The 20,254-nt window shown below is 37.5% G+C and overlaps 1 protein-coding gene across 4 annotated transcripts in view; it reads right to left on the bottom strand.

Annotated features, from left to right (window-relative positions):
- The window catches only part of rttn (rotatin), a 60,484-nt gene that overhangs the window by 2,244 nt on the left and 37,986 nt on the right, over positions 1 to 20,254 (bottom strand). For 2 of the 4 annotated variants that reach the window (XM_051881658.1, XM_051881660.1), the window contains exons 33-46: positions 20,019 to 20,196; positions 19,636 to 19,733; positions 18,003 to 18,099; positions 17,683 to 17,878; positions 16,990 to 17,077; positions 15,284 to 15,434; positions 15,031 to 15,168; positions 14,230 to 14,438; positions 13,385 to 13,490; positions 12,730 to 12,827; positions 10,427 to 10,507; positions 9,583 to 9,709; positions 2,711 to 2,922; positions 2,253 to 2,529 (exon numbers count right to left, since the gene is read on the bottom strand). In XM_051881658.1, coding sequence (XP_051737618.1) covers positions 2,253 to 2,529; positions 2,711 to 2,922; positions 9,583 to 9,709; positions 10,427 to 10,507; positions 12,730 to 12,827; positions 13,385 to 13,490; positions 14,230 to 14,438; positions 15,031 to 15,168; positions 15,284 to 15,434; positions 16,990 to 17,077; positions 17,683 to 17,878; positions 18,003 to 18,099; positions 19,636 to 19,733; positions 20,019 to 20,196 — 2,056 coding nt within the window. The remainder of the gene's footprint in view (positions 1 to 2,252; positions 2,530 to 2,710; positions 2,923 to 9,582; positions 9,710 to 10,426; positions 10,508 to 12,729; positions 12,828 to 13,384; positions 13,491 to 14,229; positions 14,439 to 15,030; positions 15,169 to 15,283; positions 15,435 to 16,989; positions 17,078 to 17,682; positions 17,879 to 18,002; positions 18,100 to 19,635; positions 19,734 to 20,018; positions 20,197 to 20,254) is intronic. The other 2 variants (XM_051881659.1, XM_051881661.1) reach the window with 1 other exon arrangement.

Raw genomic sequence — 20,254 nt, 5'->3', positions numbered from 1 at the left:
GAAACTCCTTTCTGATATTGCTCCACTGCCACTCTGAGAGGCTCTTTTTATACCCGATCATGTTGCCAATTGACCTAATAAGTTGCAAATTGGTCCTCCAGCTGTTCCTTATATGTACATTTAACTTTTCCGGCCTCTTATTGCTACCTGTCCCAACTTTTTTGGAATGTGTAGCTCTCATGAAATCCAAAATGAGCCAATATTTGGCATGACATTTCAAAATGTCTCACTTTCAACATTTGATATGTTATCTATATTCTATTGTGAATAAAATTTAAGTTTATGAGAAAATTATTATTGTAAATTATTGCATTCCTTTTTTATTCACAATTTGTACAGTGTCCAAACTTTTTTGGAATCGGGTTTGTATGTATATAATATATATATATATATATACACACACACACATATATACACACACCGATCAGGCATAACATTATGAGCACTGACAGGTGAAGTGAATAACACTGATTATCTCTTCATCACGGCACCTGTTAGTGGGTGGGATACATTAGGCAGCAAGTGAACGTTTTGTCCTCAAAGTTGATGTGTTAGAAGCAGGAAAAATGGGCAACCATAAGAATTTGAGCGAGTTTGACAAGGGCCAAATTGTGACGGCTGCTAACATCTTGGTGCCAGATACCACAGCACACCTTCAGGGGTCTAGTAGAGTCCATGCTTCGACGGGTCAGGGCTGTTTTGCCAGCCAACTTTTCACAACATATTGTGTTTTTTACCAACACAATATTAGGAAGGTGGTCTTAATGTTATGCCTGATCAGTGTTTATTATATATATATATATATATATATATATATATATATATATACACACACACACGGTATAAATGTGTGTGTGCGCGTGTGATTCTATAATTGCAGGTACATTTGTTATCCGAAGTCATTTTTTTCTGCTTTTTTCAAATGCTTATATTTTTAATCATTTTAATAATTTGTTACTCATTGTCAAGGATCACAAGATGTTACAGGCCATAACAATATAATGTTTTCTGTAAAACATGTTTTATATAGCTGCAAATCATGATTTCTTGTTGTCCAAATTATTCAGTGTCAATTCTGTTACATTCAAACTCCGTTACCAAGGCAGATTAACAGTGTTGACAATATGTAACAGAACTGACAGTCCTACACAGAGAAACACACATTCTTTCTTTCTCTCTCTCACGCACACACACACACATACATGACTGTCAATTCAGTTACATACATTCTAGTTTGACAGTAACAGAATTGACACTGACTAATTCGGACAAGAAGAAATCATGATTTTCTATGTAAGGCTATATAAGCTATATAAGTTTTCACAGAAAATATATTGTTATGGCCTGTAACATCTTGTGATCTTGAATATATCTTTGATTGATATATGTGTGTGTAGTAATATTTTTAATATAAGTAATACAAATGACATTATTGGTAGTGTGTAGTTGCAGTTTCACACTGTTTCATGAGTACATTCACATCATGTCAAGACAATCATCTCATTTCCTTCGCTTTCTATAAAAAGGAATTGGAAGGAAATGTTGGTGTCATGTGAAAAACTATTATCCATTGAGGCTGTTGTGACACATCCGCACTTGAGCTTTTGTGTGTGTACGCATTGCCGTAAGTGGCTGTGTGGTGGATCACTTTTACACAGGCAGTGTTAAATTCATCTTAACAGGCTGGAGTCTATGTCACAGATCAAAAAATAAATGAATAAATACAAAATAAATAAAATAAAAATTATTATATTATTATTTTGGTGACACTTTACAATAAGGTTTAATTTGTTAACATTAATTAACTACATTAATGAACTAATAATGAAAATACTTCTAATGTATTTATTAATCTTTGTTAAAGCATTTACTATTACATTACTAAAATCAAAAGTTGTATCTGTTAATATTATTTAATGGACCTGAGCTTACATGAACCACCAATGAACAGTATTTTTATCAACTAACGTTAATAAAGATTAATAACAACGATAACAAATGTACTGCTCATTGTTAATGCGTTAACGTTAACTCACACCTTATTGCAAAGTGTAAGCATTATGTTGTAGTTACTTTTGTGGAAAAAAACAGGTTGATATATCAGCCAGGCCAATTAATCAGATGACATTTGGCTATTCTGATAACCATGTCTGCTGAGCCTTATTAGATACTGGCATTGGCATCATCCACTCAAAAAGAAACATGTTGGTCGACCATTAACATCTAAAACCCTGTAAATCCAGCGCTCATACCATTGGCTAAGACTTTGGGCTTGTTAGCGGAGCAGAAGCAGATGTTGTGAAGAATGAGCAGGATGGTGGGTTTAGTGCTGGAGTGTTTGGACTGGGCCAGTTCGACAAGCAGCTCCAAAGCCCCTCGAAGCCTGAGGATCATCTGCTGTCCGTCATCCCCGAACGACACGTTCAGCAGCAGCCTGAGCCACAGGGACAGAGGATCCGCTGTCAGAACGCCGCTTCGACCACCTGCCTTAGGCATGGGGAGAGACAGGAACTGCTGCAGGAAGTTACTCTAGGGAAAATAGCAAGAAAGGAGGTTTTGTTAACACTTAACTTTGTGAATTTCTCTATGAAACTAAAAAGCGGATTTGCAACCAAAAGACTATTAGGTATATTTACTGAAGTGTTTCATATATGGTTATATTTCTTTCTTCCCCGAATTGTTTTACTTCAAACATTAGCCAGCGAGTTACCTTCAGCAGTACCCCTTTGCAGTCCTTTGAGATGGCCAGGTTGGCCAGCAATGAGAAAGACAGACTGTGGATGCTGCTGTTGTCAGGGGCAACCTGGGAGGCCAGTTTCATCACCCCATGCATCAGTGAATTTGTGACCGCAGTCTTAGGAAGAACAGCCTGAACTGAGCCAGAGCTACAACTGCTGCTGCTGCTACATAAAGCACTGCATGCTGAAAGAGAATGAGGGAGAGACAGACAAAGAGAAGAGAAATAACCTGATTATGGAAAAAACTATAACGTATACAAAGAGTTACAAGAAACTAAGTAACTGTATCTCAGAAAGATTATATAAAAGCGTTAAGGAAACAAAAACGTTGATCAGTGTTTCTTAGCAGAAACCGTCCTAAACCCGAAATAGGCCAAACCCCTTGCATAAAACTTTGAACACTTATATATATACATATATACATACACACACACACACACAAATACATACACACACACACACATATGTACGCGCACACACACACACACACACACACACACACACACACGACCGTACAATATTCAGCAAGGATGCATTATTTCGATCAAAAGTTATAGTAAAGATCTTTTGAACTCAATTGGTCAAAGAATCCTAAAAAGAATCACCATTTTCACAAAAAATATTAAGCAGTACAACCATTTTCAACATTGATGATAATAAGAAATGTTTGATGAAATGCTGATGAACCAAATCAGCATATTAGAATGATTTCTGAAGGATCATGTGACACTGAAGACTTGAGTAATTCAGATTTAACATCACATGAATTTATTACATTTTAAAATATAGTAAAAAAGAAAACAGTTCTTTTAAATTGTAATAATATTTCACAATATTATTGTTTTTACTGTATTTTTGTAAAAACATACAGAACATAACATAAGAGACTTCTTTCAAAAACATTTTATTTCTTTCTTTTTGCCCATGGTGCTGCAAAATAATGCTACAGGAAACATTGCCGGTGATATAAAGCCACACAACCCCTATCACTTTTTTTTTTTTTCCTATGCATCTTTACTGCCTCAAAATACCACAGTTGTGTAACAATGAGTTTGAAAACTCAATGGAAACTTCATTCCACTGTGTTTTCATTCTAAATATATATATATATATATATATATATATATATATATATATATATATATATATATATATATATAGATAGATAAAAAAAACATTTCCTCCAGGTCTAACAATGCTGCATTTAGTGTCATCAAGTGTCAAACCCACTAAATGTCTCACCTCTGGGTAAGTTGACAGACTGTATTTTGAAGAACTGCATGACTGCGGGTGAATCATTTAACATTATGCTGGATTATTGAGGGGCCTCAGCAGGGTTTTGCTTGCAGAATAAATCCAATATTAATCGGCCAGATGAAGGAATGAGGGTTGTGTGTTGCAGGTTAATGAATTATATAAAGTGACACAGGACAGAGTATGATGGGAAGGAAAAAGTGCTGGAGGGCTGATTCCATAACTGATGAACCAACCTCATGAACTTTGAACATCACCTACTGTTAACACAGACCTTGAGAAGCACCACACATGAAGCACGCTGTTGTAGACCAGTGTCCTTAAACTATAGTGATACCCCAAACGCACACACAAATACAGACGCAAAAACACATGCGCACCAACACACACACACACACACACACACACACACACACACACACACACACACACAGATGTACAGACTGACATACGCCCATGCATTGTTGGTTGTTCACAGGTGTAAAGCCACATCCTGTGCAAAAGTACAGCTTTCCATGAGCTCAGATATGTGATACTGAGCAATCATTGTGTTTAAGTAAACACCCTCACGTACACTTTCATGTACACACACAGAGAAACACGTGCAAATGCTTTCATGTGTAACCGTCTTGCTCTCACACACACAATGCAGTTTTTAAAGATTAACGTACAGATTTATTTTTTTAGTGTCTGGAGGATAAATTTCTTCCTAGTTTTCTCTAGATTTTTTCCTAATACATAATATCTATATTTATAGTAAAGGGCTAACAATCTTGTCTAATATAACCAACAGTGGTTGTCTAAGTGTCCGATCCTTTTCTTATGAGGTTGTTATAAATAAAAATGCTTCTAACTTAAGGCTAAATTCTCCATTAAATTTTTGGCCATCCTTCGGACGGGTTCGCTACAACAGGCTGGTACTATTAGTGGATAAAAGCAGGATGACAACATAAGTTGTAACCATAATTAAACTAAACTATATCTGTTCTATCTTCATGCAGCATATATTCTCTGGCTCTGTAGGCATCATTGTCCGACTTCGAACATACAAGAACTGACATTTTCAGTGCGTGAGATTGTCCCTGTTTTGTTGTTGCATGAGCTCTTGAAGCTTCTTGAAAGAGTCGGGAGCAGCAGCTCATTTGCATTTAATGGTGGGTTTTTGCTTATCCCCGAAAATGGCAATTTTAACATGCTATAAAAAATGATCTGTAGGGTATTTTGAGCTAAAACTTCACATACACATTCTGAAGACATCAGAGACTTATTTTACATCTTGTAAAAAGGGGCATAATAGGTCCCCTTTATTTTCAGATTTTGCTTCTTAAAAGGGTAATCAATTAATGAATGAAGGAATTAATCATTTATATAGCGCTTTTCTTATTTACTACTGTACACCCGATGCGTCTCATCTAAAGGGTGGACCACAGGTCATGACATGAGAAATCAAATTTGCCTTGATGTTTTTGCCTTGACATATAAGAGGTCTTCGTACTTTGTATTAAAATGTCCCGCAAGTTTCATAGCTTAAAACGTCCTTATCATCTACCCTCTACAATGCAAATAAATCACTTGCACATGTGACCAAATTTCACGAGGCGACTAAAAAATGTATTTACTTAGCCAATGGCTAGTAAATTGTACGATTACAGTCACCAGATATAATTTCATTGCCTGCTGAGCTTTACAGCCGTCATTTAGCTGAGAGCGCCCTCTGTCGCTTTCGCTCACACACATGCACTCACTCACCATGAGAGAAAGAGAGCACATACTGGGCTTGACAGAACTGTCACGTCTCGATCGGACGCAAAAAAGAGAACTCGCGTATGCTGTGTTAGAAGTTTTGTGTGCGCAAACTGCACATCTGAAGCACGCACCCAGAAAGCCGCAGCTGACAGCACGTGAATACTGAATTAAGCTCTCTTTCACGTCTTCTTGCACTTGAACAGAATTTCACACAAAATGATGTCAAAATCTTGGTGAGTATCTTAGTAACATAATCAGTTATGTCTTAAGTGAATATAAACAATCGAGAAAGAAAAGCACGTGTAATAGTATTAGTATATTGGATCAGTGCATTAGTCTTAAAGTGAAATGTAGATTTTATATGATATTTATGTAGATTTTTTTCATTTGCATTGTTCTTGCATTTCATGTAAAAAGTCTGGTGAGTAAAATAAATTTACTAGCCAATGGCGCCTTGAGCTTCAGTGTGTCTGACCGTAGAGGGTTGTAAACAAAGCATTTATTTAATCATGCTCCAAAAACAGTTTGTTTTGATATTGCTTGATCTGTGAAAAACATCTGCAAATGACTGCATCCAGAGCAAGAAATTTGACGAAGCATTGCATCACACCATAGTCCCGTCCAGTGATATTCAGTTGCTTAATGGCTGACATTTGCCTATACTGGATGTGAACGTTGTGTCGCGTTGCGTCAAAAGCAAATAGAAGCCATTATAAATCACTGACACCGTCTACAACCTGTCGACAACAGGACAAATGGAAGAGTGAAAGAACGTTCGCTTGACACATCCAGTTTAATATACAGTCATATGAAAAAGTGAGGACACTCTATTGAATTCCATGGTTTTCCGTATAAGGACGTAATAAAAAAAATCATCTGGTCCTTGGCAGGTCTTAAAGGGGGGGTATCACACACAGTTTCTGCCAATCTCATGTTAATCTCGAATACCTATAGAGTGGTAGTGCATCCTTCATATCTCGAAAAGTCTTTAGTTTTATCATATTTATAAAAGATACATACACTGTACCGAGTCTTTCCGAAAACAGCTGAGCGCGTGTCGTGTGAGCGGAGATAGAGTGACGAGCACACACAGCTTTTGTATAGCGATCGTCTGCAAGCTATCAATGGTCAGCTAAACAAATGTATTTAAACACACACAATACACCATCGCATTATCCATGGATAACTTTTGAATCCCTATAATGAATATAGTGTATAGTGAATGATGAATAATGAATTTATAAATTCACTACATTCGTGTTGTTTACATTATATGCACTTAGGCGTCTTTTGCCAACAAAACAGACATTTAAAGCAGTTTTACTCACGACCAGCGGTTCCGACTCATGACCGGGATCATTATCGCTGTGAGCGCTTCATCTCTCAGTTTCAAACGATCTGTAAATCCAGCGTAGAACTGGGATTTGTTTATAAAACCATAAGCGCCAATCCTGAGGGCTCGAGCAGCCATGGAAAAACACAAGATATTCTTGATTCATTTTAACTAATAAAAAAGTGATTGCAACTATCAGTTTCTATGGTTATTTTAATGACAAATGTCGAGAGCGCATCAATGTAATGCGTGAGCACAAAACTCTCAGCTCCACTTAACGCTGGGTTCTTTGGGAAGCAAGGTTATCTTTTCCTCACAACCAAAAACACTTTTTTGGTGACTGTTGATTTGAACATTGGTCTAAAAACAAAGTGACAAATCTTTCTCGAGCTAGTCCTGTGCAGCGCTGCCGACGACTTCCGTAAAGCCGAACGAAACGCGTTGATGGGTGGCTCTTGCTCTCTCGCTCTGGTCGATGTGTGCATGCATGCTCTTCCGGGAGAAGTGCCCATACAACGAACTCCGCCCTTTATTACATAATTAAGGGCCATACTCGAAAAAAAATGTCTAAAGTTTGTGAGCAATCTGAAGAGTATTTTTGGCACAGGAATTGTTTCCAACTCGTTTTTTGAAACATGAGAATCCAACTCTTTAACAGTGTAAATAAGTCAGAATGCATGAAATAGCATTAGACCCCCCCCCCCCCCCCCCCCCCCCTTTTGAAGAAAAAAAAAACCTCAGATGAACAACACATGACATATCACGTAGTGTCATTATTTAATTAACAAATAAATTAAGACAGCAAAGCCATGAGTGACAAACTAAGGAGACCCTATGATTCAGTTACTTATAGATCCACTTTTAGCAGCAATAACTTGAAGTAATCATTTTCTGTAAGACTTTATCAGTCTCTCGCATCTTTCTGGAGAAATTTTGGCCCATTCTTCTTTACATCATTGCTCCAGTTTATTGAGGTTTGTAGGTATTTGTCTATGCACAGCTATCGCCACAGCTTTTCAGTCGGGGTGAGGTCTGGACTTCACTAGGCGAGTACAACGCCTTTGATCTTTTCTTTTTTAGCCATTCTGCTGTAGATTTGCTGGTGTGCTTGCATGTTGCATGCAGTTGCATGACCCAATTTTGGCTAAGGTTTAGCTGTCAGACGGATGGCCTCACATTTGACTCTAGAATACAGAGGAGTTCATGGTCGACTCAATGTCTGTGAGAGGCTCACTTCCTGTGGCTACAAAACAAGCCCAAAATCATCAGCCGTCCACCAGCATGCTTGACTTTTGGTATGAGGTGTTTGTTCTGATATGCTGTGTTTAGTTTTCACCAAACTTGGTGCTGTGCATTATGGCCAAACATCTCCACTTTGGTCTTGTCTATCCAAAGGACATTTTTCTATAAGTCTTATGGTTCAGATGCGACTTTGCAAACCTAAGCCATGCTGCCATGTTCTTTTTAGAGAGAAGAAGCTTTCTCCTGGCAACCCTTCCAAACATGCCATACTTGTCCTGTCTTTTTCTAATTGTACTGTCATGAACTTTATCATTTAACATGTTAACTGAGGCCTGTAGAGTCTGAGGTGTAGTTCTTGGATTGTCTGCAATTTCTCTGAGCATTGCACAGTCTGATCTTGGGGTGAATTTGCTGGGACGTCCACTCATGGTGTCACTGGTGTCTGTTTTGAATGTCTTCCACTTGTGAGTAATCTTCATCACTGTAGAATAATGAACTTCAAATTGTTTGGAAATGGCTGTACAACACTTCCCAGATTGATGGCAGCAACAATTGCTTCTTTAAGAATATTGCTGATGTCTTTCCTCCTTTGCCTTGTTAACACACAACCAAACAAACTGCCAAAACTTCTGCTTTTATAGAGGTGCTCACACAAAGGCATTTGATTAGCAGTGACTGACCGTTACTTACCCTCTTAATTCCTAAGGAATCAATAATGTGTCCTTAGTTTGTCACTCAAGGCTTTTCCATTTTGGCCTAGTTCTTGTGAAATAAATAATGACATGGTGTGTTATGTCATGTGTTGTTGTTCACTGGAGGTTTTATTTTCCAAATTTTAAGACCTGCCAAGGACCAGATGATTTTTCATTATGTCCTGATATGGAAAACCATGGAATTCAATAAGATAACTTTTTCATATGACTGTATATATGTATACAGTATATGTATATATCAAAAACTGCACAATCCAACCAAAGTAAGCATTTATGCCTGAAGTACCTCCCCTTAACGCAAATGCTCTGTCGTAGCTTCCAGTAAAGCAGCACGCTTAGACTATGACACAATCCTTTCTGTTGCTGTCGGGCTCATGTCAGCCTTACATTTGGCACACAATGGCTCTTACTGTACTGCCACATGACTCATGAGAAGGTTACAGTGAGCACAAAGCTTATACATTATCTCAGCACCCTGTCTCTGGCTTTCTAATCCTCTTTCTCTCTGTAATTCTCCTTTTCTCACTCTCGTTCCTCCACTTCTCAGAAGACTGACCAGCTGTGTAGTTAGCAGTATAGACACAGAGCAGTTCCAGGGCCGCCGTCATAGTGAGGTCATCCAGCAGGAACCAGGGCCACAGGGCCAACAGCACCGCTGCCAGACGCAGCTCTGTAGCCACAGCCTGTAAAGAGAAAATTATGAATTCATTAATCAAACAAGACAAAATTTGTCAGATATTTTTTGTTCATGCTAATTTTTTACATTTACATTACCTTTGCTGACACCTAATACTCAAATTTATATTTAAATTTACATTAAATGTAATCTAGTAAATCCAAAAATGAATTATATTTATAAATGAATTCATATGGCACATTATAATGTTGAAATGCCTAAATTCACTTGTAGCATTTAAAACTTTAATTGAATTTTAATATCAGCCATTAAATGAAAATAACAATCGGTTTATCAGTATCAGTGTATCCCAACTAAACTCTAAAAAGGGTAAAAAGGGTAAATAAATGATGACAAAATGTTCATTCTTGAGTCTCTTTAAGGCCAAAAAAGTAGAAAAATAGTACTGTGTTTTTCGAATGTTCATTGAAAGGCTGTAAATTGTGCTGCTTAATTGGTGAAACAGTCTCAGGTTGATTGACTTTCTTTTGTACTTCACAGAAATTATCACAACTCATTACACGCACAGAAGCATCTTGCTGGGAGTCGTGCAGATTTTCTTGTAAAGACTGTCCTTACAAGAAAATCTGCATGCAGCCAGGAAGACTGAAAACCCACGTGTTTCAAACCCACAAGACCCCTTTTGAGAACGTCTGCGGATACTGTACGATGAATGTAACTACTCAAATAATCATCACGGGGAACATTATTTGATATGACGTACTTTGCATTCATTATGTTGATACAGGCAATTTCGCAGTATCTCTAGAATCATCTTAAGTTCTCTCATGCTGTTCTCCACCTGCTGACATTGAACAAAGACAGAGTGGTTAAAACAAGAGCTCATGCTGATAATGGAAATTTTGATACCATCTTATTTGTATATGCATACATTTGTGCTTAATTTTCCCTGTTTGTATTAATTATAACTGTAACAATTCATAAATTAATAAATCTTAACAAAAATTACAGTACATAAATTCACAGAGCACAACAATTTACTGAAATACGGCATGTTACTGGATCAGCATTGTTTGTTATTTCTAGAAATACATTAATTTCAACCATCATAACTCTAGCTCTAAATTTAGACCGCAGTGATTAGTTAATAGTCTTGTCATTCCAGGACCAACAAAGGATGTTGATCCAGGAACATGTTCTACTTCAAAGACACAGATCAGTTCCCATATTTTCAAATTTAAATAATGGTAAGAGACATGATTTTTGTCTATGTTTATACATTAAAAAGCCAAAACAAAATTGTCAAGGTGGTTTAACAATCCCAAGATTGTAACAAATAAAGTATCATTAAAGGGCTAAATAAAAAAATAAAAATGAAAGAATAATTTGGCATAATTACCATTATATATATATATATAAAAATCACATTATGAAATAAATATTTTTCTCCAAAACACGTTGGCCACAATTATTGGCACCTCTAGAATTTTTTATAAGTAAAATATCTCTGAAGTATATACCCATTCATATTCACATTTTTTTAGCACACCTGGGTGATCATAAGCATGAAATTATCCAGCCATGACTTCCTGTTCCACAGGACTATAAACATGAGGAAACACAAAGGCCAAATTCCCTTAATCATTCATCACAATGAGAAAAACCAAAGAATATAGTTCTGATGTGCAGCAACAGATTGTTGAGCTTCACAAAATAGAAAGTGGCTGTAAGAAAATAGCTAAAGCATCGAAAATCCCCATTTCCACTATCAGGGCAATAATTAAGAAGTTCCAATCAACTAAAGATGTTACAAATCTGCCTGGAAGAGGACGTGTGTCTAAATCGTCCTAATGCGCAGTGAGGAGGAAAGTTTGAGTGGCCAAAGACTCTCCAAGGATCACAGCTGGAGAATTGCAGAGATTAGTTGAGTCTTGAGTCTCAGAAAGCCTAAAAAAAAAAAATTATCAAACAGCACCTACATCCCCACAAGTTGTTCAGGAGGGTTTCAAGAAAAATCCTCTGCTCTCAACCAGAAACAATCTCCAGCATATTCAGTTGTCTGACAAGATTAGAACTTCAAACGGGACCGGCTTCTATGGTCAGATGAAACTAAAAAAAAAAAAAGAGCTTTTTGACAGCAAACCCACCAGATGGGTTTGGTGCACACATGGATAAAAAGTACCCCATGCCCACGGTTAAATATACTGCTGGATCTTTAAGGTTGTGGGCCTATTTTTCTGCTGGAGGTCCTAGACATCTTGTTCAGATACATGGTATCATGGATTCTATCAAATACCAACAGATAAGAAGTCAAAACCTGACCGCTTCTGCTAGAAATCCAATAATGGGCAGTGGTTGGATCTTCCATCAGGACAATGATCCAAAACAAACATCAAAACCAACACAAAAAATGTGTCACTGAGCACAAAATGAAGCTTCTGCCATGGCCATCCCAGTCCCCTGACCTGAACTCTAAAGAAAATGAGTGGAGTGAACTGAAGACAAGAAGCACTAACATGGAGCTGGGAATCTGAAGGATCTGTAGAGATTCTGCATGAAGGAATTGTCTCTGAAGGAATTGTCTTATAGGTGAAGACTCAGAGCTGTTATCTTGGCAAAAGGAGGTTGCAAAAAGTATTGAATAAAAGGGTGCCAATAATTGTGGCCAACGTGTTTTGGAGAAAAACATTTATTTCATAGTGTGATTTTCCCAACTTTCAATTCTTTTCCTTCAATGAAAGGTTAGATTTTTGCTAATTTTATGAATTAAAGATCAAAAGGATAAACAATGCACATCTATTTTTATAGTCATCTTTGATCATATTTACCAAGGGTGCCAATAATTCTGACCACCACTGTATATATATAAGTTATTATAAAGTGGTACAACCATGAAGAAATCAGCTGGTTAAATCAACTGAACCAAAGGATCGCTTCAGTTTTGACATATTTTGTCACATCTGTGAAAGCACTGTGTCTCTCCCTCTCCCTCCCTCCTCCCTCTCAACAGGTTTTCAGTGTTTCTGATGTTGAAGCTGTCTGTCATGTTGCTGGAACCCTCTGTACCTTCCTCCTGTGAGTGCTCTTGCCCGTTTTCACAGACTCCAGGTGAAGCTCTGCGTAAATGTGCTTCATGCGTTCCACACAGCTGTCAATCACACCAGCTGAAGAGGGAGAAGAGACATATATCTGTCTATGTACTCATCCATCAGACATTAGACACAAATATAATGTAACCTGGGACTAAAATTAATGTTTATGCAAGATTTCCTCCTAGTTGAGGTTATAGCACCTTTTTAACTGCTACGCATACTCAACTGCTTTTCCCCCTGAAGTTTACTTATTATGTTAGGCAAGTAATACGTAGTAATTTATTATACATGATCATTTCCTACCCTCTTTGACTCCCAGAATAAAACAGGATGTTTATGCTACTATACCTTTAAGACGTCTTTATGCTACTGTACCTTTAAGATGCTGACTACTAAATATGCGTTATTATGTAAATGTAGGCAATCATATGCAAATGTGCTCATAGTTATGACATCAAAACTATGATGATTTCTCTGTGATCCAACTGTGCGGTTTAATTTCCATAAATGGTTTGGGTGGAATGGGGAGGGAGCTTTGTGTTGTGAACAATAGCGTATGTCTATATTGTACGTCACAAGTTAGTTCCTCATTGTGTGATTGTGTTGAAGAACAATGAAGTGATTTTTACCTTTACATGCATAACTCTGAGCACTGGAGCTACAGGCTAACAGAGACATGAACGCTTTGGCCGTCACCTTTTTGAGCGGATCCTGGAACGGAATCTTCTCATATTGCTGTAAATTGAGAAGAAAAAAAAAAAAAATAGGATCAAAGATGGAAAAAATAATTGGAATAATTTCTATGATTATTTCTTAAAACATAAATAAATATATAAATATATAAAAATAAAGCATAGTGAAGGTTTTTTAATGAATTACTGTAATCAAATAGTATGGTATAATCATATCATCCTCAAATTAGTTCAGGTATTCCAATGGTATGGCCCCAAGACAAAAAAAAAAAATCATTTTCATTATTAAAAAAAACTTTACAAATATGCCTTGTAAAATAAAATAATGATTTTTATTATAATTATGACATTTATTTAAATATCTTCTCATTTTCAGAGCCAATAGCCTCGGCACTGCTTCGAGATGTAGTGTGGTTTTGCTTCGGGCGACCCGAATTCGAGTCCCGGCTCGGGTACCTTTCCCGAAAAATAAATATTTTAATACCTTTTAATTAAAACAATAATGCTAAATATTAAATAAAAGAAAAAAAATCTTAATTTTTTATTTTCCAGATGAATACAGACAGCCAATCAGATTTGAGAACATATAAATTTCCCTTAAAAACATAAAAAACCATAAATACAGACATTACAATCCTAAGAACTTGTCACAGTCAACCACTCAGATTTGAGCTTGCCTTTTTGGGAAAGTGCTTGCCAATTTTGTGTGCGAAATGCGTCTATGAACAGCCAACGGAAATTGTATCTGAGACTATTTACAACCTAAACTAAATCTGTGTTACCTCTAGTAATAGTTCACACATGACCTCTCCAGGCTCAGAAGATATGACCGCAGTTAGCGAGGAGCTTGGGCCCTTGCTGAACAGATCCTCTGTGTGGCCTCCCGATCTCCTTTTAGCCTCCTCTGTGAACATCACACACAGAAAGTGCATGGTCGACGTGTAGAGAGAAGACTCCGTGCCCGATTGGTTCAAACACACTCGGATGGTATCTGTGACGAGACAGGGCAAAGACTAAACATAAAAATGCTAATATTTACTTTTCGGAGCTTTTCTCAAACTCCAACTTCGAGACGAGAAGATGCAAATTATACAAAACTTCACAACAAACAATCTTCACCACAAGGGAACATCTGACGAAAGTCTCTCCAAACTCACAGGCTTTTAAAAAAGGCTTCCAAAGCCTGGATACCTGCAGGCAAGTCTACTGCCCACCCACCTGTTTTAGGTTTTTCTACCACATCCATCAGATCTAAAGCAGGCTGATTGTTCTCCCTGTCTCTGTCCCAGTCTGTCATATGCAGCAGGGACACACATACAGGCATAATGAGCTGGCCTCCTACTGCATCTGTCTCCATCTACATCTCCTTAGCTGTCTCCTTCCTTCTCAACATCTATCCAGCACATCCTCTTCCATCTAAACTCCTCAATCTTTCTTTCCCCTCTGTCCCTTTGCACTTTCATCAGGTTTGCCACCATTTTTTCTTTGTACTCTTCTGTTTCTTTCTGCTTTCCCTCTCCATTTGCCTGTCTCCACCCTTTGTAACACACTCTGGTGTGTGTGTGTGTGTGTGTGTGTGTCACCTGAAAAGCACTGCCAGTGTTTCCCCAGTGCCACACCGACAGATGGGCCTACCGCAGCTTGGTTCCTGCGCAGCAGAGTAGCCAGGAGCATCAACACATCCGCCCAGGTGTTGAGCACTGCACCCTGGGCCTGTGCATCTGAGGACCAAAACAACCACACACTCATCTAAAAACACTTTTCTTTCATTTGAAGGTCTTGAGTGTAAGAAATTTGGGGGGGGGGGGTGGATTAGCTGAGGACGTTTTGTGTTACCCAAGTCAGCGACAGACAGCGTGAGGATGGAAATTAGGTCGTTCAGCAGGGGTTTGAAGAGCTCTCGGTGGAACAGCACATCCTCACTGTGCATTGCTGCTGACTGCAGGAGCTTACACAAACTTTGCACATAATACAAGCTACTCAGCACCTGAGGGAGAAACAAGGGGGTGATGGGAGAGAAAGAGAGAGTCAGTGGTAATCAATGCCGAGTTACCTATAAAAAAAAAAAAAAAAAAAAAAAAAAAAAAAAAAAACACACACAGAACTTTGGTTTCACAACCCTAAATGACAACAAACAGCCGACTAATTGGCACTGTGTTGAAGACAAAGTGGAACTGAACCAGAAACCATGATGCCCTTGTATTGTACTTGAGGTAGAATAGCATTTTTCTAGCATGAGAGTGTGTGTGGGTTAGTTCACCCAAAAATGTAATTTCTGTCATCATTTACCCTCATCATGTCGTTCCAAATTCATAAGACTTTGATTAATCTTCAAAACATAAATTATGATATTTTTAATGAAACCTGAGAGGTTTCTGTCCCTCCATTGAAAGTCAAGGTAATAAAAACTTAGAAGACCCAAAAAGGTCATAAAAGCTCTAAGAATTGAGCGTTTTAATCCAATTCTTGTGAGGAGATTCAATCGATAAATGGATATCAATTAATATGATAAACGGAGTTAATTTAGGCTTTTATGTACATCTTGACAATGATCGACGCACATACATAGAGCACATCAAATATGGTAAACACAGAAGCTCAAACGTGCGTGCTTGATGCACGAGAACCAATGAAGTTTGTTCTAGCATTTTTATTTGTGAATTAAAATTAAATTGCCTTTATGACATATTTGGACCTTTTAATTTTTTTGACAAACTATCCCTTTAAAAGGTTAGTTCACCCAAAAATGAAAATTATTCCATGATTTACTCACCCTCAAGCCATCCTAGGTGTATTTGACTATCTTCTTTCAGCAGAACACATTATATACACATTTATATACACATTTAATAGTTATATTAAAAAATATTCTGCCTCTTCCAAGCTTTATAATATCAGTGAATGGGGGGCCCGAAAAAAAGTGCATCCATCCATCGTAAAAGTACTCCACACGGCTCCGGGGGGTTAATAAAGGCCTTCTGAAGCGAAGCAATGGGTTTTTGTATAAAAAAATAAATAAATTAAAAAAAAAAAAATCTATATTTTTAAACTTTATTACCTATAATAACTAGCTTTTTCTTACAAAAACGCATCATTTGGCTTCAGAAGGCCTTTATTACACTTTATTGTACAATGCGTGTGATGTACATTTTTTAAACCGCGTCTACTCTGTAGGCTCGCACATGTGCCTTGATTTTTTTGCCCACAAGGTGGCGACACTGGCTTCTTTCACAGTCGAAAAGAAACTGAAGAAACAAAACGACGTTATCAATTTACTGAAGACTGCTAAAAATGGCATTATCAAAATACTGAAAGAAAAAAAAAAAAAAAAAGAGCACTTTTGTAATAAAACAATATTTAAAAAAAAAATAATAATAACATGCATGTGGTGGAGGACGTATAGAAGTTTGTGAATGTGTTTGTGTTCCAATTTTGTGGAAATTTGCCAAGCTTTCAGTGGCACTCTGCAGGTGCACATTCCCTTATGACAGATTGGTGTTTAAGTGGAGGTAGAAAATGATAGCAGAACTCCCATAATGCACCTGGTTCCTAGCATCTTCCATAGCAGCTGGCAGGAGAGGTGTCCTTAACTCACTGACACATTGAGATATGGTTGCCGCGTCCACCACACTGAAACAAACAGCACAAAACAAACAAGAAGTTCAGCTGAGCTCACAGGGTCTAAATAGATGAATACGTATAAACAAACAAATAAACAGAATCTAACTTAAAGCATATTTTGTGTCCATTTTTGTGTCTATTTTATGTGGGTCTTTCTGTAAGCCAACAGACAAAACCAAACCAACCAAATTTGGCATTTAGAGAGAGTGGGCAGAAGGCAGGCAGGATGTGGTTGTGTTAAAGTGTTCTCAGGAAAACCATGACAATAAAGCTATACTCAAGTATGAATGTGTATGAAAAGTAAGAGGTGTGCATTTCTTGTGTTATTTTAGTTTTATTCATATTTTGAATTAGCTTTTATTTTTATATATTTTTAGTTTTCATGTTAATTTTAATTATAGTAATTTTGTTATATGAATTGTCATTTTAATGTCTTTTTTAATATTGCTATATATGTTTAATTTATATTTATTTCAGTTTTAGTTAGTTTTAATCATTTAATCTGCTTTTAATCATTTTCCTATTTATCACTGCTTTGAAACAAACTGTATTGTACAAAGTGCTAAATAAATAAATGTGACTCAACTAATAAAATCTTCACATGTCTCTCTAACCTGGCCAAGCCCTGTAGTATTTGGTTGTGCTTGAGGGCAGATAGACTAAACTCAGGAAGCACAGCCAGCAGGTTGTCCAGTAGACCACACACAGCTAGCAACAGGTGAGGGGTTACTATAGCAACAGGCTCGGCCCTTCCCCCTGAGTGGGACTCTTGAGTGAGGGCGGAGTCTGAGCTGTCCGTGTCACTCTGACCTACAACACAAAGAAACAACAGCAGGAAGACTCAAGTCACTAAAGACTGATAGAAACATTCCTCTCAAGGCCAAACTGTCAGTTAGTACAAAAATTCCTTGTTTTTTCTCAACCCAAGTCATACCCTGAGCAGTGAGTCTGTTGACTGGAGTGTCCTGGATTCCAGTAACACCTGAGGTTGGAACTGGAGAATGAGTCCCACTAGAGCTAACTGATGGAAGCTGAAGAACACAAAAACAGACATGATAACAATTTGAAAACAGCTCAGAGAGATGTTACCTAAGGGCTGTGTACACACTAGATGAGCAGAGAGATGTTGGTTGGTTACCTATGAGCACAGTCCATTGATGGTCCACTTTAAGTTATTATATTATATAAACTAATAATTAAGGGTGTAACGGTTCTCGGTAAAAAAAATTAACTGTACCGTTCTCCAACCACGGTTCAGCACGCACTTGCACCGTGGTTCATCTCAAATCTGACAATGCATCTATAATATGGTTTGTTGAAAATAGCAACGCGTAAAACAGACAGAGTTCGGCTAATGTTTCTGTCAATGGATACGCATTCTGGCTTCCCTAAACGTTACAACAGCGATTATCAAAAAAACGTGGACGGAACAGTCACTCTTTGTAAACTTTGTTCGATAGGAGTGCCTAATGCTCTAATATGGCCAGTCATTTACGCCATCATCACCAGGGTGTTGATAGCGTGCGAGTGCAGGTGAGACCTGAACAGCACACGTTGCTATGTGTGTTTAAACTAAACTCATTTAAGCCTTGCTAATTTAAACATTCAAGTGCAAGAAGACGCGAAAGAAAACTCAAAGCCGCATCTCAAGCAGTGCACATATATTGAGCTCTCTTACAAGTCTTGCGCTTGAATGGACAAATTCACACAAAAATTATGTCAAAATGCACGTCTTGGCGACTATCCTAGCAAACATAGTAGGTTTTGTCTTAAGTGAGCGTAAACAGTAGAGAAAGACAACGCATGAGTAACAGTATCAGTATTTTGGATCCGTTCATTATGTCTTAAAGTGACAGCAGCCTAATATTCTTGCTGTCTGTGTTTTTAATGTTAACCAAACAACAAAAGACAAGGAAATCACTCACTGCTCTTGACTGAATAGCTTTTGTAACTTTAATAATGATTAATCTTTATTTAATTTATACAGTGAAGATTATATGCAATGCTATTTTACATTTGATTACTTTATTCAATTTCTGTACCTGAAACTACTGTTAAGATACCTAAATGACCTGAAAAGCACCGTTTATTTTATTTGTATCTCTGCTCCATTGTATTTATTTGTGCTGTTGCTTGTAGTTTGGTTATTTGTTCTTATTTTCTTTATTTTTTTTTTTTTTTTGACAGTAATCCTTTTTTCCCTGAACATAGCACATACCGAACCCGTGACACTAAAACCGTGATAAAAACCGAACCGTGAATAATCTGAACAGTTACACTCTTACTAATAATAACTATTAAATTTTATATATTGTGTTATACTGTCATGTAAAATAATACAGTAATGCTTTTAAGTTTTAAGAAAATGAATGTCTTTACTGTCACTGTTGATAATCAATGTGTCCTTGTGAATAAAAGTATTAATTTCTTTCAAAAAGAAAATCTTACTGACCCCAAACTCAGTAGTGTATAATATATAGACATTAAATCAGCCTTCCTGCCACCCTGTTTACTAGAAGAAAAAAAAAAAACATATTGGTCAACCACAAATTAAATGGTGTACTGACCAGAGTACTGGAGGTGGACATGGATCCTGAGCCTTGAGTTTGGTTTAGAGGAGCTAGCATCTCTCTCCAGTGCTTCAGAGAATTGTTCAGATCTGTCTCTACATGTACAGAAAGAAACACACACCACTTCATTTACAAATAAAACAGCAATATTTACTACTAAATTATATTCACTGGAATAATTATCTCTAACAGCTTACTAACACTAACATTTTGTTATAACAAGCGAATGATAAATATTAACACCATCATCTAAAATATGCGGCACACCCGCCATGATCTCTAGTACAGAACAGTATTAATAATGTGTGTAAGCATATGGATGCCACCGAGTCAGACAGCCACTAATAGCTGGCAGTGCTCTGGGCACGTGGACGCCGTACCCTGGGTGACATTGGCTAGGGGAGGAGGGGGGCTGAGGGTAAAGGCATGTCTGCCCATGTAACAGCTCTTCACCATCTGGCCCACGCTCTCAAAAAACTGGCAGTGGTACAACAGAGCCTGCAGGGCAGGAAGCCCGACCAGACACAGGCCAGAATCCTCATCATGCACGCAGGGGCTCTGGGAGACATAAGAAAGAGAAGAATACAAGAAAAAAAAAAGATGAAATGTAAAAAAA

This window comes from Ctenopharyngodon idella, chromosome 23 (assembly GCF_019924925.1).
Source record: "Ctenopharyngodon idella isolate HZGC_01 chromosome 23, HZGC01, whole genome shotgun sequence".
Classification (NCBI taxonomy): domain Eukaryota; kingdom Metazoa; phylum Chordata; class Actinopteri; order Cypriniformes; family Xenocyprididae; genus Ctenopharyngodon; species Ctenopharyngodon idella.
The sequence above is the reverse complement of the archived record's forward strand: the minus strand, read 5'-3'. Positions and strand labels throughout refer to the sequence as shown.